Source organism: Mustela nigripes, chromosome 8 (genome assembly GCF_022355385.1).
Source record: "Mustela nigripes isolate SB6536 chromosome 8, MUSNIG.SB6536, whole genome shotgun sequence".
Lineage (NCBI taxonomy): Eukaryota > Metazoa > Chordata > Mammalia > Carnivora > Mustelidae > Mustela > Mustela nigripes.
The window spans coordinates 14,708,995-14,733,770 of record NC_081564.1 but is presented as its reverse complement, the minus strand read 5'-3'; the positions used below and the strand labels follow the sequence as shown (position 1 = coordinate 14,733,770).

General features: G+C 47.7%; 1 protein-coding gene across 1 annotated transcript in view; it reads right to left on the bottom strand.

Moving 5' to 3' along the window:
- The window catches only part of SRRM4 (serine/arginine repetitive matrix 4), a 142,924-nt gene extending 118,877 nt beyond the window's left edge, over positions 1-24,047 (bottom strand). Inside the window, exon 1 of the mRNA XM_059408545.1 lies at positions 23,502-24,047. Within this exon, the coding sequence (XP_059264528.1) occupies positions 23,502-23,632 (131 nt within the window). The 5' untranslated portion in view covers positions 23,633-24,047. The remainder of the gene's footprint in view (positions 1-23,501) is intronic.
- Between the last annotated feature and the right edge of the window lie 729 nt (positions 24,048-24,776).

Below are 24,776 nucleotides of genomic sequence, written 5' to 3'. Positions count from 1 at the left end.
GGAACCAAGAAAGAGGAAAAAATTGTTCTGACTGACATGAGTGAAAGTGGAATCATCTGGAAAAGTTGCTTAAAGCAATTGGCTTTGGGGCCTTATGCTTCATTTTTTTTTTTTACTAGTTGGTTTCCTTGTTCATTGTTTGCACCTCCCCCACCCCCGTCTGTCTTACCTTCTCTCCTATCTCTGACTCCTAGCATAGGCCTGGGTACACAGCAGGCATTCAATAAACATTTACTCTTTGAATGAATGATCTTATCTAATTCAACAGCCCTGCCCTGTGAGTAGGTATTCTTGTTTTCTTCATTTTACACAGAAGAACCCCAAGGTTCAGAGAGGTGAAGTAGCTGGCTCAAGGTCACACAGCCAGCAAAGAGCAGCGGTGAATTAGAACCCAGATGTCCAAAGTCCTGCCCTTGAGACCAAGCTTTGGAAGGCAGTCACATTGCCTGAGCAAGAGGAAGTCATGTAGGGCAGGCAGATGGACCCAGGAAAAGAGAGAAAATTTGCAACTTGTCCAAATCTTGTCTTCAACCCCTGGATTTGAGAAGGTCTGGCACTTTTGAGACTGGGAGCCACGTGAAATCTTGCTTGTCACTCCTCTCCCTTAGCTAGTGCATCCCATGCCTTTCTTACCCCAGGATGGATTCTCTTATTTAATTGTCTTTCTCTCCCCTGCCCTCCCTCTTCCCCATTTGGTCCAGTCCCCAGGGGCTGCCAAAGATGCCATTCGGTAGGATAATTAAAGTTCCCCTCCTGTTAGCATCTCACTCCTCCTGAGCCCTCCTAGCAGCTGTTCAGCTGGAGTGGGCCAGGGAGAGGAGTACAAAAGCTTTGCTAATAATTGTGTCTACAAGCTGTGTGTGTGTGTGTGTGTGTGTGTGTGCTGTCGCTTGTGTACACAGCCAGCATGTGCCTGGTGTCACCCCACCCCCTTGGGCGGGGGCCACAGATTCATTACAGATTTTTCTTGGTGGCTCTGAGAAGAGGGAGGGGAAGGGGACCAGATGGCAGACAGGCGGGTGGCGGTCGGCCCTGCCTCCCCCTCCTCTCACCAAGCAGATGCCCCAGGAACAAGGGCCCCCGAGGCAGAGGCAGGATTAGAGGGAATACTCCGTATCAATTAGTGTCAAAGGCCGGGAGAGCTGGTGGGGGAGGGGCGGCCGGTTGGCTCTGGCAGGTGGAAGAGGGGAGAAAAAGAACTGACACATGAGGGAAGCCAAGATCAGGCCTGCAGGGGTTAACATGCAGTCTCACAGGGAGCTGGGAGAATGCAATCACCCTCAGAAATCATCAAGGGCAGCAAGCCTGCTTCCAGATGGGTAAACTGAGGCCAGGGGAAGCAAAGAGACTTGCTGGAAGTCTTACGGCCCCCGGACTAGGGCTAATACTACTACTAGAACTCTAATATTATTAGATATCATATAACATGAGATAATACTAGATACTAGAAAATGCTAATAGATATTAGATAATGTTAATATTATTATTCACATTCTTCTTTAAGTTAGAATACCAAAATTTCTAGCAGCAATGGAACAGTATGAGCCTCCCTGTCAGGCACTCACTATGTGCCACATACTTGGCAGACAATTTCTTATCTACTCTAATGGCCCCCATGGTCTGATAAGCAGACTCCTTGCAGAGCTGGGAGCCTGATGTGGGACTCGATTCCAGGATTCCAGGATTCCAGGATCATGACCTGAGCCAAAGGCAGTGGCTTAACCCACTGAGCAACCCAGGCGCCCCCTGGTAAGCTAGATCTTAATAGCCGTGTTTCATGGATGAAGAAATTGAGGCTCAGAGAGGGGAATGAAGCTGGGTGCATGTTGGTGCAGAGGAATGGCACACTTAAATCCTCACTTCTTTTACCCTAAAAAAGAAGACTGAATTTCAAGTCCTAAAATGCAAATTCAAGTTCAAGCTCTTATTTACAAGCTGTGTGCCCTTGGGCAAGTTACTGGGCCTCTCTGAATTTGTTCCCTCCTCTACTTTATGATGTTATCCAATAATGGGAGATAGGGAAAATTACTTTTGTTAAGCGTCTGCAATGGAATACTACGCAGTCATTAAAAATGGTGAAGGGGATGGATATTTACTGGCATAGGAAGATATTCAGACTATCTTGTTAAATTAGAAAAGAAAATCTGAAGTAAAACTAAACATATCCAATATTACCGCATAGTGATTAAGACCCAGCGAAAGAAGTAGTAAGATAAGAAAATGAGAGCAAGAGAAAGAATGAGAGTGACTTGGTGAGCCCAAAAGGCTAAACTCCAAAATACTCATAGTGGTCATCCTGCACCGTGGTATTTTCTTTTCTATACCTTAACAGTTACAAAAATTAGTAGCCAGAGAAGGGGCAAATATTAAAAGTCTGTCCGATCATCAGTCTTGGCCAGTTTTGAGTATTGTGAAGACCTACAGAGTCTGGCTCTACGGAGCCAGTCTTAGGTGCTCCATATAAGCAAGGAATTGTCTCTCGGGTGGGCGGGGAGTGATAAGATGTGTGCCAGGATCTGGTTTACAGCACAGTTAGAGACCTGGCAACTTGTGTGGGTCAGGTCAAAGTCAAAACGAACCAGTGTCTGAGGGCCACTGGAGAAGGAAGGGTTAATGTGCAAATCCATAAAGCTGACCCTGGGGTGGCCCACTTAGGAGACCATCTGCCAGTGGGCCTGCAGCTGCCAATCCCAGGCAGGCTCTGCCTTCTCCCAGGCTCCTCCCAGCCCACACAGCTCAGAGCGGCCCAGATGCCTCTGTCTGGGGCCCGCTCTCCAGCCAGGGAATCTGGCCCGGCTGAATCATCACATCTCCCTCAGCCCCAGCAGGAGGACTGGCGTTGGAGGTAACAGAGGTTACAAACTTTCTCCCTTGTGATCTTGTTTGACCTCAATAACCACAGATAATGACGTGCTGGTTTTCCCATTGCCTAGCTGAGGAATCGGAGTCTCAGAGGAGTTATGGGACTTGGCCAAGGCCACGAATGAATTCTCTTTGGACGATAGCCCCCCGCTTCTGGGGGAAGCAGGAAACCCCTCTGCTCTGATCCCACTGACACTAACTCTGTCAAGAGAAGTTGGGGGACCAGATGAGGCCTGTGTTCCAAAGCCCATCACTGGGAGCCTGGGGCCGGCCGCGAGGTGGGGATGGTGGGGCAGAAGAGCACCAGGTCGGGGTCCAGGACAATGGACTCAACTCCTTGCTCTACCTCTCTATTCTGCCTCATCTGCTCCTCCATCTAGAAGGTCTCAGGTAGCTTCCAACTCTTCTGCTGGGTGAAATCCAAGATCGCTGGCTACTTCCCAGCCCCGGGGAGAGAATAAGACGAGCACCTCTCCTCACACACCTTCACCATACACTCTGGAGTCAGATATCGGGACTCACAGACCAGAACAGGGGAGAGAAAGAGTTAACTCGAGGGGCAGATGGAGGAGGGACAGACTCCTCCCTGGAACCTGCCCAAATGTCAGACTGAGCAGTTCAGGACTGGCGGCCAAAGGAGGCAGAGAGAGACCCAAAAGCTCCCAGAACAGATGGGCCAGCCAGGGCACGAGGGGGATGAAATGGCCGTCATAATCATAATATCTCAAATTCCTCTGGAGCATTCCTGTTTCCAGAGCTCATTCAAATCCATTATCTTATTGGAATCTCGCAACTCCTCTGGACAGTAGATGGCCAGGGGCTGTGAGATCCATATGGCAAGATGAGGCAACTAAACTCAGAGAGGTTAAGAGATCTCCCCAAGGTCACACAGCTCATTTGCTGTTGCAACAAGAGAATCAGGTCTCTTGAATTCCGATTCATCTGTCAGGGGACTAGCAATCCGATCCCCCATTTTCCAACACGGGGGCTTGGAATGATGAGCTATATTAGTAATACAATCTCGACAATAATGACAATAATAAAACTGAACAGGAGTTGATCACTGGTAAGGTGATAGGTACTGCGTTAAGCACTTAATGTGTATTATCTCATTTAATTCCCACTTTGACCCTGTTTGGGGTAGATACAACTATGAGCTGCAATCTAGGGATGAAGGACACTTAGGTGTGCATGAGCGATATCACTTGCTCAAGGACACAGTTATAAACAAGTGGAGCTAAGACTCAAACACACATCTCTCCGTTCCTTCACAACCGCATTCACAGGTCCCAATCACCACTGCACATTAGGATCCCCTAAAGAGCCTTTTAAAAATCCTGATGCACAGATATCACCTCGAATCAATTAAATCAGAGTGGCTGGATGTGGGGCCCAGCCGTCGTATTTTTTAAAGAGCCCCGGGGTTTCCACTGGACAGCCAAGTTTGGCAACCCCTGTACTCCAGTTTCCCTGGGGACTGGTCCACTTCTCATCTCAGAAGGGCTCCTAAGTGTCTCTCTTTCTCCATCTGTACAATGGAGCCCCTTCAGCTGGGAGAGACCAGAATCTGGCCTCTCTAGGCTCAGGCCGGGAGAGCGTTAACCCCCTCCCCACCCAGAGCTTTGTGCTGAGAGCTCCAGAAGGCAGACTGGTTCCAGCTGTCCCTTCCATTCTCCCCCAGAGGCACCTAGGGTTTGGGGAGTGTGCACCCAGGACCAAGCCTGTTGTACAACTTTTATTCTGTTTCTCTCAAATTAGGCTTTTGTGCAACTGTAGACATTGGACTCTGCCACCTCAGGGACGGTGATGTCGCTCAGTGGCATTCTCCATCTTCTCTGGGTAAACCTGTTGGGTGCCCCCAAAATACAGTGAAATCACAATGGAGGGGGAAGCCTGGGGTGCGGCCAACGGAACAAAGGAAAAGAGCTCTTCAAGAAGAGCCTGTGGCTTGGTGGGAACTGGGACATTCTTATTTTCCAGGCTCTAGAAATTGTCTCTACTTTGTCCCCAGCAGGAAGCAAAGAGTCTGTTCCCAGGGTTCAAATCCTGTTGTTGGTTGACTAGCTGAGTGGGCTGCCACACTCTGGCCCACTTCCTGGCCTACGTAAATAAGGCGGCTGCAGCCCCTCCTGACCCTGACCTACCTAGTTCTCTCATCGGCTCTGAGAGCCGCAGGATGGAGAATAAAGAAAGCCTAATGAATGTAGAAATCTAAAGAAAAGCAGGCCTCCTGCGAGAGCTCTCTGCCTCTTCACACCTCCTCCATCGGGAGCAGCTGTTCTTGAAACATCAGTGCTTTGCTCAAGCCCCTGGAACTCACTGAGTGACCTGGTCCATAACTACTGGACACCCAGTGGGGAACTTCCAGGACTGTGAAGTCTAGGACTCTGGGGTCCTAACGGGTACCATGTCATAGGAGGCAGGAATCCCCCCATCACCTCGGCTGATGATAAATGGAGGATCCCTGCAGCATAAAAACCACAGAATCCTATGATTTGGGAATCTCAGAACCAGGAGCTTAACCAGGCATGTGGGACCGGAAGCTTCCACAGTTTGGAAGCCGCTTTTTAGGAAAAAGAATATGAAATCTCAAAAATAAAGTTTGGTTGTTAAGTGAATACTTACTTGGAAGGAGAAGACAACACAGGATAAAAATTTACGAGCCAGGGAAACCCACCAACACCCCCAGTCCAGACTATAACACAATGTTTTATTAATGAACATTCTGAAATACCTCTATCTTACTTTATTCTTTGGACTTTTGGACTACATTGCCTCTGATTGCCTCTTTCTATGGTAATTTTCTAATATTGTCATCTACAGGGAGAACAGAAAAATAATTCAGCATTTTTTCTAGGATGGTTTATTTAGGAGGACTTTGGGGTATGTGGTTGACAGGCCCAAAGGTCCCACCGAGATATGGGAACACAGGGACCTTCCTGTGTCCCTCCAAGCTTCCTACTGCCCATTAAAAGGACTTTCTTTCGGAGCTGTGCTGGGAGTGTGTCTCAGCCACGTCTAGATATCCATGCACTGAAACTATCTTACTTTTAGTTGGTGACCTCCCTTGTAACCTCTACCAGCTCGCCTGCTTAACAATCTCAGACCCTTGGGGGAAAGCAAGTAGGGGAATAGGAACCGGAAATGTATATAAAATTGCCCTCATTTTTGATAGCTGGTGATCTATACGACTGCTGACTTCAATCTTTCGCAGCATGTCTCCGAGAGCATCGGGAATCAAGGATGCCACAGGACCCTGCGGACTGGGACTCAGGACAGCGGGAGACAAGGAGGGTACAGAGCGGTGCAGGGTGGGGGTTTGACTGGATGACACAGTTCCTGGGAATAAGGGGAGGCAGGGAATTGCGGCCCCGTGAATGGCTTCAGTCCACTTACCCCTGCCCCTTGCCAGGCTGTACCCCAAGCCTAAGAAAGCTCTCCCACATGCCTTTCCTCTCTGGGCCCCAGGTAGAACTATACAGAGATAATGCAGCAATATGGTGTAGTGGTTATGGGCACAGGGCCTGGGGTTCAAATCTCCACTCCACTTCTCATGAGCTGTGTGACCTTGAATGAGGGCTGTCACTTCTCTGAGCTCCAGGTTTCTCACCTTAAAAGGAGGAGGATAAACATGTACCCACTTTATAGGGTATTTGTAACGATTAAGCAACATAGTTCATATACAATGCCTAGCACAGTGCCTTACCTGGCACTTGGATAAACGCTCAGTAAATGCCAGGTGTTACTATCACTACTCCTGTCCAGCTTGACCCATCTCAGCACCAGAACCCAGTGAAAGTCCCCTCCCTTAGCACTTGATCTCAGAAGGGCTGAAATTGGCTTCCCTAGTATTATATGCTAGTCCTGCACCAATTAGAATGTCTAGGGTAATTAATTGAGAAGTATAATTGTATCTATTGTGGCCCTGACTGGCATGGAAGTAAGGTTCTGTCACTATCAAGGAAAGGAAAAATGTTCTGGAAAGACCTAAATAAAAAATGGGAAAGGGGCACCTGGGTGGCGCAGTCAGTTGAGCATCTGACTCTTGGTTTTGGCTCAGGTCGTGATCTCAGGGTCCTGGGACTGAACTCCATGCCAAGCTCCTTGCTCAGTGCAGAGTCTGCTTAAGACTCTCTCTCCCTTTCTTTCTGCCCCTCCCCTCTGTATTTGTTTTCTCTCTCTCCCTCTAAATAAATTTTTTTTTTTTTAAATAGGACAGTCCCTTTTACCTGTCTTCTTACTTGACTTGCCCCAATTGGTTTGGGTTTCTATTCCACCTCACTGGCCAATCAGAACCCACGTTTCTGATGATCCTGGAGTCCTTTCCCAGAATCTCAAAGAATCTGGGGAGAGTGAATCCATTCCAACACCCAGCTTTGCTTCTTGAGAACAGAGACTATGTCTAGTTCACACACTTCCCAAGAGTCCAGCACCAGGTCTGTCACATAAAACACACTCAATAAACAGGTTTCAGAATGTTGAGTGAATAAATGGGATACCAATTTGCAAAAGGAAAAACAATCAGGGGAGATGACTTCCCAAAGATCAAAGAAGAATCTTCTGGCAGCTAGGTTCTTTTCTTGTTTTCTTCTTTGTAACCAACATTAAATAAGTGTTAATGGTGGGCCAGGCCCTGGCCGATCGCTTTGTCTATCATCACGTTTAATCTTCCCTGAAACACTTTGAGCACTGCACTTCACCTAGGCAGTGTGGTCTATTGGTTAAGACTTATGTTCAAATCCTAGCACCAGAAATTTCTAGCTGTATGATCATAAACAATTACTTCCTTTCTTTGGGGGCTCTCCTTGTCTATAAAATGGGAACGACAGTATATACTTTGCTTAGTTAATACATTAAACATTAAACACATGGGAAGAGTTCGGCACAGTGCCTGGACCAAAGTCAATGCTCAATGAACAGTAGCTTATTTTTCCTTCCCTCTTCCTCCCATATGGAGAAAAAACTTATCAGACAGTCCTCAGATGCTCACAGTAGTATATGATTCCGGGAATGGGAGGCAATTCCAATACAGGGGAGAGCATGGTGCCAAACTTCCTTCCCTTTCTACCCAGAAGCTACTAGTTTATATTTCCCAGTGCTTGGCACCTGGATGGGATCTTGTGACCAACCTCCAGCAATGGAATGTAAATGGAAGTGTTGGGTCACTTCCAGGTTGAAGCAGTTAAGAGCAATGGGGACTTCTCTACCTTGGTTCATTCTCCTCATCTTTCATCCAGATCATGCCATATAACCTTGAGGTCGTGTCACGGAGGTGGGTCCCTGTATAGCTACGTGAAGCAAAGCCCTTCTCCACCCCACAGAGGACTAAGAGAGGAGCAGGACATGACTGGCCATATTATGCCACTGAGATCTGGGGTATATTTGTTACAGCTGTCATTCTTGCCTATCCTAACTATACTTTCCTTATTTAAGGACCTTGAAACATCCAAGGTGACATCATTTTGCTTATTCTTTGAGTCCAAATGGTATCAGCATCCAGGAGCCATTCTCTCCTGGTCAGAGAATATGTTCCCTGGAGAAAGGAGTGCTAGGAATTGACTGCAGTGTTCTGGAGGATTCATAGGAAGGAAGGGGGATGGGTGGAAGGAAGTTCTCATCTTTCCAGTGGTACTGCCTCCTCGGTTCCACTGGTCAAACAACCACATGACTACAGATAGTGCTAGGCTTTCAAGTAGGTTAGGCTCTGGCGAAATGCCTCCCTCTCTAGCTGTTTCTTGAGAAAACTCAGAACAAGCGTAATTACAGCCCAAGGATAGGGCTGTGCACGGCTAGATGACTTGTAATCACAAAATCTATGTTCTGATGGTAAATACACTTTCTGTGTTCTTTTTGCCTCTACTTTTTCAGAAATGCCTCTTGCACCTAGAAACAGCTTAACCCAATGCTGGCTAAAGCTCTGGTCTGTCTTTGCTCCAGTGGAAACCAACACCACCATGGTCTTGAGGACAGGACCCATCACTGGAAATGCAGGGTCGACCAGGATTATATAGAGTGGAGATTTCATGGCTCCTGGGTCTGGGTCCCTTTCTTTCCGGTGACCAGTTATACAGGGGGAGAGAAGAGGATGCTAAGAATAAACTTGGCATGACTTCTCAGTTACAGATGACCAGGCTAACTCTAGCCAGTGAGCTGGCAACTGTTCATCCCCATCCTTAAAGAGAACCAGTATCTGCTCACTTCTATAAAATGGTAGACTCCATGGACGAACTGGGTTCTTCTTGGATGTGCCAGGTGTGTCAGCTCTTCCAGTGGATCACACCAATGCTCATGGTAACTTTGGAAGAAAGTCTCTTCCCCCATTTTAGAGATGGTAAAATTGAGGCTTGGGGGAGAGAAATACAGTACGGTGAGGGCTTACTTTGCTGTCCTATTCCAAGTATCGTATACACCATTCGTCCTGTATGAAGCACAGTACAGAGCAGAGCAGAAGCACCTTCTCAACCCCAGGCACCATTTCTGATGTGTCAAAGGATGGGAAGCAAAAAGAATACCTCCTCCACCTGCGTTATAGTGTGAGAGCACAGCTCAAAAGCACATGTATCTATAAAGTATTTGGAAAATACTATATGAATACAAACTACTAATTAATAAGTGAGTGAGTTGGTCCAGAGGTGGGCAGTCTAGCGTGGAGACTGAGAGCACAGGCTCTGGAATCAGATGGCACTGGGTCTGATGAACTTTTGACCCCTCTGAACCTCAAGTTTCCTCATCTGCAAAATAGAGACGTGAATATTCCCTGTCTCAGAGGGCCTCATGAAGCTCCAGGGAGTTAGCGCATATGGAAGGCTTAGCAGAACGCCTGACTTACACTGTTGTGGTTGTGACTGCTAGTATTATAAATAACTCAACTAGTCTTAGTTTTCTCATCTGTGAAACAGAAAAAAAAAATCATTTTACCCATCTCACAATGCTTTCATAATTTCAAACGTGCCGACTCTGCAGATAAGATAAATCACCCCCAAACTTAAGAGGGGCTGGACACAGCTGGGAAAAGATGTGGCGGGAGAGGACTGGGCTCCGGGAGGATACCCCTCCCCACTGCCTTCCCCTCCTGCAAGGCATTCAAGTGCCCCAGGCAAGACGCGGGCACTGTCCTGACTCTGAGGTAAGCCCAGGCAGCAGATCGGGCTGCGGCCTCCCAGCCTCCTGCTGGTAGAACACGAAGCCAGAAATAGCTCCCTTGGTGCAGGACACCCGTTTCCTCCTCCCTGTCCTGCTTCAGCTCCCCAACTTGCCCGAGGAGAGCATGAAATGTGTCTGCTTAGCTTGGCATCTTGAGCATCAGCAGTGGGAAGGCTGGCCCTCATTACATGCACAGCCCAATCTCTTTCCTCTCTGAACTGTCCCTCTCAGGGCGTCTAACACAGACACTGTTCCTAGTTCCAAGTAAATAAGGCAATGGGAGTCGACTGTGTCCTGGGCCCTGTGCTAGCTGCTGACTGTATGGAGATAAATAAGACAAGGCCCTCTGGTCAACTGTATACATTTCCACACTAATTAACATGTTCTGGGATTGCCCATCTATTGATATTCTATTCATCAGCCTGATGGTTTATGTTTTTACCAGTAGTTATCAGGGCTGGTTAGCCACTGACTAGTTTCTTTAGCTTTGGGAAACCGACTTCACCTTTCTAAGGTTCTATTTTCTCATTTGTAAAATGGGACAGAGAGGGTGCCCTGGGATCAACAGTAACTGAGACAAAGAATGCAAAAAGCATGGCACCAACAGCATGGTAAGTGTTCAATGGCTGGTACTCGATTTGCTCCTTCCAAGAGCTGTAGCAACCTGGGAAGGATGAATATACAGCATGCATACTGTCACCTCCCGTTCCTGCACCAAGCAAAACGCTCTTTGCTACTGATCTCAGATACACCCCAAGAAGCCATCTCAACATAGAGCTTCAGGCAACTACTACCAATTAGTTCGAAGTCTTTGACACCTTCTATGGAACCCTGTTCACCATCCTGTCCTTACTCAGATGCATAGATCTATAGTTTGGCTGATACTCTTCTTCTCTGGAACTTTATTCTGGGTTTCAGTTCAGTATGACCTCCTTAGAGACTCACAAGCATGAGGACAGGTCAGATGCATGCAAGGGAGGCCCATTAAAAGTAGGTACACATTGATATGCCTGTTATCAGCCAGCTGGGCTCCTGTTCTGGTGAATGATCTTGGGAAAGTCACTCCTCATCCCTGGACTGACTGACTGACTATCTATCTATCTATTCCCTCCCCCCCGCCCCCCGCAAGGTAGTGCATTAGTGGGACATGGTGGTTAAAATCTTGACTACTGGGGCCTTACAAGCTGAAGTTGGGATCCTGGATCTACTTTCTGGCTGTATTACCTTGGAGAAGTCACATAATCCTGAACTCCAGCTTCCTCACTTGTTAATTAAAGGTACTAACAGTACCATCTCAAAAGCTTACAGGTTTTGAGAGGTGAAGTGGGACAATAGTTGGAGATACTGACCTATGTGGTTTTTCTCCTCCCTGTATTTTCCCCTCTGGTTTTGTTGTTGTTGTTGTTGTTTTACCATTTAAGCTAAGCGGATAGTGGGTTCTACCCTCTGCCTCAGGGGAGGCATGAGTCAGGGCTGGAAACAGGAAGATGGGAGTGTTTTCAGCTTTTGCTTTTTGGAAAAGTCAAAGCCTGCAGGGGCAGGGGATTTATGGACTTAGGAGAGAGTTTTAAAGAAACACAAAGGAAGAAAGATTTCTCCAGAGTAGTAAGCTATTGCCTCCAGACTAGGGGGCAGGGAGAGGGGAGACAGAGTGGAGGAGGGCACCCATAAGACCAGAAGGGTGCTGTGGGGGCAGGAATGATGAATGTCTCCATGAAATATACACGGACTGATGGCCAATGGTCTGACCTCTGCCAAGTTGGGCAAATTTGGACAAGTAAAATAACCTCTCTGGATCTGTGTCGTCACTTACAATCTAAGGCTGTTTTTAATCACTCCCCAAGTTAGTGCAAAGCAGTACAAAATCCTGGTGCCACCAAAATCTATTATCCCACCCTCTTCCTCATCACCAATGATTTAGCTCGGGGTCCTCTGCACCACCATTTCTGAGTTTAACTCTGGTCAAGAAAACACATGGTTAACTACCAATATCTCTTGTCTCCTTGTCTTGAAGGGTTATCCCTCTTCATGGATGGTTCGATAATCCTCTTGCTGGGAAGAGCACTTCTAGCATGAAAAGCACTTCCTGCTGGCTGATTCTCTTTCCGAGTGATTGCCCAGTGTGGGAGGAGACCATCAATACCCCAGGGCAAGCCCTCACCAAGCCCCGAGCCCTGTGAGCCCTGTGAGGTCAGCTTTACTGCTGGGCAGTTACTTTTCCCTCTGCCTGAGCCCAGTCTTGGGGCAAGCCTCCACTAGAGTGACCATCTAGAAATTTAAAAGTAGGAGAAGAGCTAGGCCTCACCAGTGACATTTTGTGCTCCGAATCCTGCCTCTGGGGAAGAAAGTGTTGGGTAAGAGAAAAGTCTAGAGCGGCACATCTGGGCTGTAAATCCTACCTCTGACCCTTACAAGGTGATAACCTTGGCTGAGTAACTTAAATCCTCTGAGCCTCACTTGTACCACCTACAAAATAGAGACAATGGTATCTCCTGCATAGGGTTGGGATGAAGCCATAATGAATAATATCTATGAATTGCCTAGCATAGAGCTTGGTTTATGACTAGGAGAGATCTAAAACTTCACTGCATCACAACTAACTTATATGACCTTGGGCAAGTCACTTTATCTGTTCAGACTTTTTCTTTTTTCTTTTTCTTTTCTTTTCTTTTAAGATTTTATTTATTTGATAGAGCTAGAGAGAAGGCACAGATAGGCAGAGTGACACGCAGAGGGAGAGGGAGGAGCAGTGAGCCCGTGGGGCTTGATCCCAGGACCCTGGGATCATGACCTGAGCCGAAGGCAGATGTTTAACTGACTGAGCCACCCAGACGCCCTATCTGTTCAGACTTTGATTCACTTTTGATGATATTAACTCCCGCCCTGCCCGCTAATTGCTGGTTATTTATAGTCATGTCTCCCCAACTAAAATGTAAACAAGTTGACAGTAAGAGAAAATTGTATTCATTATTATGCTTTGCCTATAGTAGAACTTCTGTGTTGAAGGTATGAATAAACAATCAGAAGGGAGATGTAAAATCCCTTTGCACAGACTGAAAAAGGGATCCTGGCCATCATGATTCTTTGTTTCTGATAGGAATGAATTTGGATCAATGCTGGGTGCACAAGCTTTTGGGGTCAAAGACATTGTCCCACAGTGGGAGGGGGTCAAGAGACCCAGGGTGTTTTCTGGGTCTTTATAAGACCTCGAGCCTCAGTTTCTTCATCTGCAAGATGAACACACAAGGGGCACTTACTGTTGTAAGGACCAAATGAGAAAAAACAAAGATAAGGATATAGCATGATTTCATGATGTGACTTTAGGCAAGTCATTTCACATCTCTGAGCCTCACTTGTCCTATTTGTAAAATGGGAATAAATTCTTTTTTTTTTTTTTTTTTTTGCCCTTTTCCCCAAGGAACTCGGAGTGGTGTGGTCTCATAGGACTAAGGGTCAAGTGGGCTCACATTTCAGCTCTCTCTCCCCATCTATAAAACAAAAAGGCTGAATGTGAATTCCACGAAGGTCCCCTCTGACCCTCCCATCCTGACTGGAAGCTAAAACCCCCTGCAAAGTGATGGCGGTTTGTAAGAAGCCGACCAACAGAAGGTGCCATTACAACGATAGGTTCCTTCTGGAAACAATAAGCCACGTGATAAACAGTGGCCCTGAGTCCACCCTGCACCACTGCCCAGACATCTGTCCGTATGGGAGTGGGCTGAGCCCCAGAATCACCTGCCACCTGGCCGTGGAACAGAGGCCGGCCAAACAAAAGCCTCCTTATCAGCTGGCAGCTCTGAAACAGGATCCCAGAAACAGCCAGAGCTGCTCACCTGCTCTGCTAGGCACAAGCTGGGTCCAGATGGACATCTCATCAGCATCCCCAGACCAGGCTTCGGGCAGCATATGCCACAGGACACCTTTATGGGGCAGGATGCGGTAACTCCCCACAGAGGGTAGGGTGGCAAGAGAGAGCAGTGTGCGGCCACCTGATCACAGCAGAAGTTCAAATGTGACTTTGGGTCAACACCACTTCACTGAACCCAGTGCTCTCTCAGGCCGACTCAGGCTATGGACATCGGGCAGCTCCTCTCCCTTTGTGGGTATCAGTCTCCCCATCTGCAAAATGGGGATCTGAACTAGAGCAGTGAGTCCTAAAGATCTTTTGATCTTGTATCTCTCTCAGTAAGAAATACTGATGATGAAACCCCCATATATGTGTATTTATGAATTCTACATGAACACTGTGGTTCTAATACATCATTACAGATACTATAAAACATATTCCTCAGACCTCCCCATGCACAAGGAGACTGGATGATCTCGAAAATCCCTTTAGCTCTAAAATTCTGTTGCTGTACCTATGTAAGTCTCCGAGTCTCCTGATCAGTACCACATACACACTCCCGCGGGTCCTCATCATTTATTCATTCAACAAACATGTCAAGATCCCCAACCATGGACCGCTGTCCTAGGTCCTGAGATACAGTGAGGAATGAGGCAAACAAGGTCCCCACCTCCGCATCCCCACACCCTCCAGCAGTTCAAATGATTCTCTCTCAAATAAAAGGAATTAACTTTGCTGTTTTTAATACTGGTGTTTCCATATGCTTCAGACTATTAGATGTTCCAGCGACTTGATGAGGGAAAAGTGTTACAATTCATACATTCAACCAACACCTGTCTGGCCCCCGGCTGTGTATCAGGTGAAAGAGATACATCAAGGAGCATACAGATAGTCCCCTCCCCATGATGCTTTCGGTCTCTTAGGACGGGTACACTTTAACATGGGTCTCACAAATCAATACAAAATCACAAGTGTGTTGAGAGCCAAGAGAGGTACCTGCCATGATAAGAAAGTCTGTAATTCAAGGTGTGACTTAATCTAGAGCATTGTAGAAGGAATCCCTGAGGAAATGACATTTGACCTGAGATCTGAAAGTGCAGTAGGTATAAGTTAGGCACTGGGGAGATGGAGAGCTTTCCTGGCATCATGTGCAAAGGCCCGGTGGCAGAAAGGGCATGGAAAATTTGAGCGACTAAAAGGAGAGGGGTGTGGCTGAATGGAGGGAGTGAGGGTCAGCATCTTAGAAACAGTCTTGGGGAGGTGGGCAGATAGACGCTGGACTGGAGAGTCTTTACGTCTTCTCAGGGAGTCCGCTCTGTATTCTGAAGACCAAAGGACAGGGATGGAGGGCTTTAGATGGGTGGAGGGGGTGTGTATGGGCTGACTTGCCTTTCAAAGAGGTTCTTCTGGCTCAGTGCGGAGAATGGGTAAGGAGGGGAAAGACACAGAAAGTGGGTCAGGGAAGGACAGAGAGTAAGGTAAGTTATAATAGTAGCTACTGCTTAAGCCGATCGGGCATGAAACAAGACGAGCAAAATGAGACAAAAACACCCCCAACCTTAAAAGCCAAACTACAGCGACAAGAGGCACAGCAGGTAGAGAAGACTTGTAGTTGCCATCAGGCAGATCTGAGTTCAGATCCCAGTTTCACCTCTTACGAACTATGTGGCCTTGGACAAGACACATCTCACCACCTCCCGGGTCTCAGTTGTTCCTCCTCCGCAAAGCATATGAGACTCGACACATGTACCACTCAAGAGCTCTGGCTTCTTACCCCAATTCTGACTCTTACCAGCCAGCTGTCCTTGAGCAGGTCACCTCCACCCTCTGAGCCTCAGTTTCTCCTCTATAAAACAGTCTCTCAAATACCCCTCTCCTGGAGTTACTGTAAACATGGGATTAGGCAACAGATAAAATATGTTTGCTTCATAGCACAGGGCTGGGCACTTAAATGACAGAAGGAGCTTGGCCTCCACTCTGTGCCGTGAGTGTGCACACACGCTTCAGGCCCAGATGGCACCTCTCTCCCCAAAGGAGGGGGGTCTGTCGTATAAAATTCCAGCTCACTTGCGTAAGCTTAACTTTTAATGAAGCCAGAGAACAGTGATCCACTGGTGTTTCTGCTCAGCGAAGCTGTCAGCGGGATGTAAGCCCAGGGAATCCGGCAACAAGGGGATTCTCCTGATGAGAAACATTTGCGTCCAGAGGATCTTAATATTTGTTTTGAACAGACACATGTAGACGTGAATTACTTAATGACTGTTTTAGGGTTCGGCATTGTTCTGTATTTGGTTTGGCTTTGTCTCTATGACATCTTAATTCGTGTTTTATTTCACGGAGCTCCGCACACAGGCTGTGGCATATGGGAGCTCCCTCAGCAAAATCTCCAGTGAAGATGGGGGATGGAGGGGGAGAGAGAGAGGGAAAGAGAGAGAGATGGAGAATAAGCAGACTGTTGCTTCAAAGATGCGCCATGAAGGGGGGCGGCTGGGTGAGAGGGGTAGTTTGGATCAGTGCACACGGATATAAGAGATAGACCAAACCCTCACCATCATGGGAACATGATTTGCCTCTGCTATTTGGAAGTCTAAACAGTGTGTTTTTCAATTTCCTAATCTGATTGATCACAATCAGAGAGATTGTAAATTTCATGCTTGTCCATAACACATGCAGGGGCCCAGCTAAGCTTCTAACACTGCTATTCAAAGTCATCCTGGCTGCATTTGAGTCAGGGAGAGGAGCCAATAGAAACAGAAGCCAATAGGACCCTGACTAAGAGGACAGGAGCCCCCCTCTGACCCCTATCCCTGCTCCCAGCCTAGGAGTCAAGGACCTGGGAAGTCAGTGCTTAACTGGGTTACTACATTAATTGCTTGAAATGTTTCCTGCCTCCATCTAGGGAGTCATCCTCTGTTAGTTTTCCCCTCACTCACTCTGCTCTAGCCACACTGACTTCCTTGCTATCTTTAATTACATCAAGCATGCTTCCACCTCAGGGCCTTTGCACTTACTGTTCCCTATGTCTCAAAAACCCTTTCCCCTCAGTTATCCTTATGACTCCCTCCTTTCACCCAGGCAGCCCCCTGACCACCCCATCCAATCAACCAGCCTTACCCTCTCTATCCCTTTCCTCTCCTTTATTCATCTTTATAACACTTATTATAACCTGACCTTCTTTGATTTCTTCATTTATTACCTTGTTTCTTCATTTATCACCTTTCTCCCTCTGACAGCTTGGTGTTGTTCATTGTTATATCGAGTAGGAGCTCAATAAAATTTCTCCATGAATGAAAGGACGATTTTATTTTTTAGCCACAGGCGGCTTCTTCCCTTTTGTGATTCATTCCCTGTGGCTCATCTTCTCTTTGAAACGCGTGGGCTCACTCCAATCCCCCTACCATTGGTGGCTGCTCAAGGAATGCAGACTGGATTTTGTTTTAGCCAGAGCTAGACCATGAAGGACAAGAAACCTAATGGTCCACACCAGACTCTGCATCCTTGAGCCAATGACAGAGGAGTTGGAAATTTTATACAATAAGGGCAGTTTCTTTCCACAATCCCCCTTCATTAGCACTTAACTCTGAGCCCCCCAGCGGATGATGTCCTCTCTAGAAAGTTCAAATTGTTTTTTCTTCTGGGGAGAGAAAAAAAAAAGGTATCTTTTGAGACTCTACTAGCAACAAAGGCCTTATTCATGCTGATCATTCCTTGCATTTGTAGGTAAAATTGATGAAATAAAAGAATCACTCCCATTCCACAGATCAAACCACTAAGGATAACTGTGTGAGTCTAGGCAGGGGATGCCATGCCTCAGGGAGGGTGCCTCCCTCCTCTGGTTTTCCACATCCCCTTTTCTTATATTCCCACCCATATTACAGTACTTAGGACAGTCTGCCTCATGCTGTTCCTTACTGGTGCCTGTGTCCACCTTTGCCACTGAATTCCGAGGCCCTCCCAGAGAGAGATTGGATTCATTCATCTTTTCCTCCTTGATGGGCCTGGCACATAGTAATAATAAAAACAATAATTTATTATTAATAGTAAGAGTTCACATTGATGATGATAGCCCTTCCTCTGTGCCAAACAGCACTTTCCATAAATTAGCCCATTCAGTATTCTCAACAGCTCTTGGAGAGGGCTGCTATTATTAGCCCCATTTTATGGATGAGGAAACCAAGATTGAGAAGGTCAAGTTCCTGCCAAAAATCACATAGCATCTGCAAATAGTAAGCATCAGCAAATAGTAAACGGAAACAGGTATTTTGATTAGCTGATTTGATTTGATTTTTTTTTTTTTAACAGCTCTACATATCTCTAGTGGCTCTTTAGGGAATGCCAAAACCACATTCAAAAATGAATACAGAGCACTGGGGTGGTCAGGTGCCACCGCCAGGCAACCCACCCAGCCCAGGTGTGGGGGAGGGGGGTGGCACTCCCTCCTGACATCTCATTAGGTAACTCTTGCCATGGTAACAAGAGCACTGCTGATGGAGCTCTTGGTTTGTGCCAGGCACTGTGCCGTGTACTTAACACGAATTACTTTGTCTACTGCTCACCACAACCCCATGAGCTCAGTCTCGCACAGGTGGGTCAGCCGAAGGACAGAGAGGGCGAAGTGACTGGCAGAGTCCAAAGTAGGAAAGCTGAAGCCAGTTTCAGTCTAACCAATCAAATCTGAGCCCAGATTTGACTTCAGAGCCCAAGTTCTTCACCTTTCCACTTTCTCCCCTCAGAAGTGTTCCCTCACACCTCAAAGTCTTATAAATGAGCAATTTAACAACGCTGGTTTTGTTAAGCCCCCGCGAGTCCTTCCACCTCCCAGGAAGGTAAATCCAGCCACTCCAGAAAAAAGGATATTTTAAAAAATGTATTGTGCACCGGCAGCATGCCTGAAGAGCTCACAAGAGCAGGAAGCGTATGACCCAGGCTTCCTTCCTCATCACAGGAGTTAAGCTTTCAGGAGTGTCCCCCCCCCCCCATCTTTTTCTGGTGGCCTGGAGTGGGAATGGAGTTCATCAAGGCTCACACAGCCCTGAAAAGCACTTCCCAGGGGGCATTTCATCCAACCTCCTGTACCCACACCAGCTGACATGTCTACTCGCCCAGCCAGACAGACGTCTATATCCCGAAAGCTTCATTCTGACACTAGTGCGAGTCAAATCTATCTGCAGAGTGTGTGTCTCTTAGGCGGCGTTGATCAAGAATCCCCAGCCTGTCAGGAATGGGAGTGGACTGGGAGACAGCGAATCTGACACTGGATTTGGACCGCGTGCACTCATTCAATTAATGCATCCAAGTTTCATTCAGCATCTACTGCAGCCCGAGTCTCTAAGACAGCACGGTTGCCAAGTGAAAACAGCCGTGTCAGAAATAATGCCCCCCACTGACCCCTGTACACCATTCAGCAAATTTCACCTTTCAGAAGGAGAAAGGTTTGACCCAAACAATAACACTCCCTTTCCAGAGAAAAACGATCATTCATCGCAGGGGCAAGCTTTCTCCATGACCCTCAGTACCTTGGTTTTTAACCACAGGCCGTCAGGAAATCACCTCCCAGCTGCCCCTCACTCTGCTCCTGAGGACAGAGTCAGCACAAATGTGCTAACCGATCTCTTGGCACAAAGGGGAGTCTGGAATTAAATGGTTCAAAGGCATTTCTCCTGCCTAACAATTTCGCCATCTTTCCCTTTATGCAGTAAAATCTCCAATAGTTTGGAATTTATGATCCTTTGGACAGACCTGGGCTGAAGTCTGCTTCTGGACTATTCTGCATAGAGAGGTTTTTTCGAAGAAAATTAATAGCTTGCCAAAAGAATTGTAAAGGGAATCGCTTCTTCTATTTAAGAGGGTGGCCTTGCTAGTCCTTTACAAACACTCCAGCATCCACAAACAATTGATATGCTAATTTCAAATGGTTTTCACATGTTCATTAAGTCCTTAGCTACTATTTGGTGATATGATTATTACAGTTGGGTCTAGCCCCAGACATTTAAGTTCTTCACTCTGAGCATAAACTTTCTGCGTACAAACTTTTCTGGACCAAACAATTAAAAAAAGAGAATTAATCAAAGCCAGGAAAAATGACTGTACTTCTTGGGTGCGGACAAGAGCGGGGTCTCTTACTCTCCAACTATCTTACTGATTCATGCTCTCTTTCAGTTCTTTTAGGCTGAGGCTTCACTTTGGCCACCCTATATCCCATGTGGCCTGGGACAGGCCCGTTACATCTTCCATCCTGGAGTAACGACTCACAGCGAGACTTTCACTCTCAATATGAATAATGAATTATACAGTCACTCTAAGTTTGATGGAACTAGGGATTCAAACTAATTTTCAAGGAGTTTGAGTCTTCTCTGGACTGGCAGTACCTGGTCATCTCTACACAAATGAAAAGAAAGCAGTCTGAGGATGCTACAGCAATCCATCCTGAACCCAGGGAATTCTTCACCAGCCCTCGCCCACCCCCTAACTAAAAAAGTCTGATCAGAAATTCCCTAAGCTTCCCTCAGGGAAGAGAATGATGGGACCACTCTCACCCCACCTCCTATGTGTTAATTCCATCTCAACGCATGGCCTGTTAGCTGAAATCCCACGATGTTTACTGCCAGCATCATTTGGGGGAGAAATGGGTGGGCATGAAGAACACAATACTAGAAGGAAACGTTGACTTCCTTTGGCCATTATCAACTGAGCTGTTTGTTTCAGGAGTGATGTCTATTAAGAATCACTCTGGACCACACACTGTGGGAAGTGTTTTACCTGACTCAGTCCTCATAATTCAAGGTCTGAGATGGCTACTATTATTATTTCTATTTCAAGCTGATAAAAAACAGGCTCAGCAAGGTAAAGCTTCTTGTTCAGGACTCTCAGCTAAATGCTAGAGCCACAACAAGAATCCAGGTTTGTCTGAAACTCAAGTCTGAGCTCTTAACCACTATGATATACTGCCTCCCACTCTGCTATACCGATCTGACATTTGAGTCAGACATCTGCTTGCAATTTGATACACATAAAGCTACTGCCTCATCAAGGATGCCTCATGGATGGGGAGAGGAAGGTGGGGGGGGTGAGGGGAGGTTTTGCTTGGAGTGTGACTGTATGATATATGCATAGTGCTATGAAATCAACCAATTGAATATAAGCTTCTATCCTGGTACTAAATTATCTTCTGAGATAGACTTAAAATATCCTAGGGAAGTTCATTCAGAGGAGGGATAACCCTCATCTAGAAACACGTATTAAGTGTTTAACCAACAGAACTGGATGGTGTTTCGTCCAATCCCTCCCCCATCTCCCTACAGATCTGCTGACTATGTGCTGGTCTTGACTCATGAAACGAAATGACATTTCTGAGGAGACCAAGTACCTAGACTGCCTCTAGAGGAAGCCACTGGGGCTCAGCTGATACTATGCCAGCGTCTCTGTCCCTTTCCTTCCTGAGAACTCAGCCTTGACAACATGGTACTTTCACTGTTAAGTAAGCCTACTACATTAGAAAGGATGCAGGAACTGACCTCGCTGGATGTGGCTGGCTTGGATGGGGCTGGGGATGATTTGGGTTTTACAGACAGTCTGTTGAAAGCTGACTCAAACCCAGCCTTCCCTGAAGACTTGAATACAAATGCTCCCCACTCACGTCCCACCCCAAACCAGGATGACAGCTATAAAACTGGAATCTATTCTACAGAGGGTCTGCACATGTTACAGAAGTATCGAAGAAGATCCTTCCAGCATGACATAAATTAGGGGCTTATGACTCAGACTTTCACCCCAGCAGTGGTTTCCAGGGGTAAGGGGATAAGGGGTAAAAAGACCCCTAGAGGGAAATGACACCTGGGGGAGGAGGGCTGGCTATTGTTAAAGAGTTTCAGATGCATTATGCTCAGATTTGTACCATGCTGCAGAAAGCATGAGGGTTAGGAGACTTAAGGCAAGTCATATAATTGAGAATATGACCAAGAAAAGGGCATGCCAGTAACGGACAGACAGGCAAAGGGGAAAATGCCAAGTTAGGTGGACTTTAGGCGTTTTCCCCCAGGAATCTGCTGTCATCTTCCCGCAACCCTGAAATACATGGCAGACCCTGGACCAAATGTCACACAGGTAGTTTTCAATGAAATTATCTTTAGTTTCCACTACAAGGGCATATTCTTTGGCCTACACAGCACCTGGTTTGCCAACAGTAGGTACACTCCAAAGGCGGAATGGATGGCTGAAACCCAGGAAGACAGAACTGCTGACGTCAAAACTCTCTTCAAAGAACCTTTTTCCAAGCAGAGAAACATCAGCCTTGCACGGCATTTGGTGTTCTTGTTCCCCTTCTCCAGCCTGTGTCACAAGGTGTCCCCTCCCTCCCATCTGCAAATACTGGCTGCTACTGCTGCTGCTTGAAGCCTACCACATCCTGCTTCTAGTACACCCATTCCCAACATAAAGACCTGTATGAGCTACGCTCCTATCAGACTCTGAAAAGTTCTCCAGCCTGAGTTTGATTCTGTAGATAGGATTCACTGCCACCCACCCCACAACCACCGGAAAGTTCAGATCCCGTGGGTCCAGAACAGGCATTCTGTACGAAGCACTTTCACAGACATGTTTTCAATCTACTCTCTCATAGAGCCTGCCAGGATTAATAAATCCTCCAAGTGGTCTCCCCTGGTCCACTTCGTTCTTTTTCTCCCACTGAACCACTCATCCAACACCAGCGAAAGATGAGTTTTCATACTGCCTTGATCTTCCCTGACAGAGGGCACAGCCTTCTTCCTTTCATTCGCAAACTCCTCTAAATTGAACGCTTTATGAAAAGAACTGGGTTTTCTCTGTCTTGGAATGCTCTCCCTAGCCTCCTCTCCATTCCACCTCACCTCCTCTTCTCCTCCTTTCTGCCTTTCTTTCTTTCCTTCCCTTATTCTCCGCATCCCACTATTTTCACCATCTACGGGTCTGTTCTCATCCTTGAGTTCAAAGCAATCAGATCCTTGTTGAAAAACCAAACAAAACTCTTCCAAGATCATCTTCACGATCTTGGAAGCCTCCTCCCTGACTCTTGAGCTCAGAGTACTGGTTTTGGATGCTGGAGGAGAGAGAATTCAGCAGCAGTGGCAGCCAGAAAGGCGTGGAGGAGGGTGCTGTTTAGGGTGTATTTGAGGGAACAGCATATGGGCTTTTGTCAAAATGCTCAGAGCTCGTTAGTTTCTGAGCTGAGTATAGAAATGTGCCGTTTACCTCTGAACACTGCTTAAGCTGGTTCAACCCTCATCTTCTCTTCTTGTACAACACCACAACTACCCCAATTCCAGCATTCCTTTGTCCCCCGTCCTCTGAACTCTAATACCAAGAAAAGTTTCTTAGTCAAGTCCTATCTCACCTACACCGCCCACCCCAAGAAAGCAAAACCTCCGGAACAGCAGCTGCCAGGTCAGCAGACCACTGAGTGTTGCTCCCCCTAAAGACTCCCTGTCCGTTCTCACCAGCTTCCACCTCACACAGGCAATCAGTTCCCATGTTCCAGCGGGAGACACCGAGTAGTGACGGGGAAAAGACAGGCGCCCTGGCCCAGCAGCCTGCATCCACCCCTCAGGACTCTGGGGCACACAGGCCAGGAAAGAAGGACCATCAGGGTCTCAACTGCTAAGAAGGAGGTCATTACCTTGGCAGTGGCTTGCGGGCCGTGATACTGGCGACAATGATGCTCTCCGGACGCGGGGTGGCCACAGCTTTAAAGGTTCCTCGCCAGAACTTCTCGAAAAGCTGCTTCTCGCCTTGCTGAACGCTCGCCATAGCCAACCCAAAGGGACCCGGGGCGCCCGGGCGCTGTCCGAAGTGCTGAAACGCGGATTTCAAATGGGGGCACACCCGGCTCCGGGTTCAGTCCGTGTGAAACCCAGAGGGGTGGGGTGGGAGAGATCGGGGGTTCAGGGCGGGGGATGGGATGCCTCAGCCCGGTCAGGCAGGGGAGGAAGAAGGCTGATCCACCGTCTTTCTTTGCCTTCTGTGCTGTCTCTGGGCTGAGCTCTGAGCTTGCGAAGCCTCCGCGCCCCAGGAAGGGAAGGGAGGGCTGGCTTTCTCGGCAGCGCCAGGAAAGAAGAGGCGACGGGGTCGTCTGTGTGTGCGTGCGCGTGTGAGCTCAGGCGCGCCCGGGTTTTGTCTCTCGCACAATGTGACGTTGGAAGAGGAGGCTGGTCGCGCGAGCTGCACTTTCCTCCCCCCTCTCCGTCTCTCCTCCTCCCCACCAACTCCCTCCTCCTCCAGCACAGCCTCCTGCCGCCATCTGCATAACAAAAGCCCGCAGGTCTTGGGAGGAGAAAGGGCGGGGCATGTGCCTGTCACCAGGGCCCGAGGCGACGGAGTTGCAGTGCTGACCCCTCAGAGAAGCAATCCTGGCACCCCGAACTGAAACCGGCAGGAGATCCTGCTTCCCAGCCTGCTCTCCTCCCCAGCGGCAGCAGGCCTCTACCCCTTCCCCTATCTCTTCTTGCGTGCTCTCTGGGCCTGGCCCCCTCCCTTCTCAGCCCCTTCCTTTCTCAAGTCTTGTAGCAGATCTTGGGGGGGGGGGGGGGGGTAAAAAAAAAAAAAAAAACTTAACCTACCCACCCAAGCCAACCTGATCGCCTCACTTCTGGGAGGGACTGCCTAGGCAGCAAAGGGGGTCTCTTGCATGCCTCTTTGTGCCTGGGTGCTACAAGATTCCCACTACCCAGAAAGTGCCATTTGATGGACAATCCGTCACCAGTTCGGCTTTTCGCCATCTGCCAAGCCGGGTCCCCGCCCGCAGAGGGGCGCAGCGTTACATCTGTGCCTGCGGCGCTATAAGGAAGATTTCTTTTGTGCCTCACAGCCAGCCAGCCCAACGTCCCCGCTGCCAAACCCATCCAAAGGAAAGAGTGCCCCCCATCCCACGCCAGCCCCTGCACTCCTAGGGAAT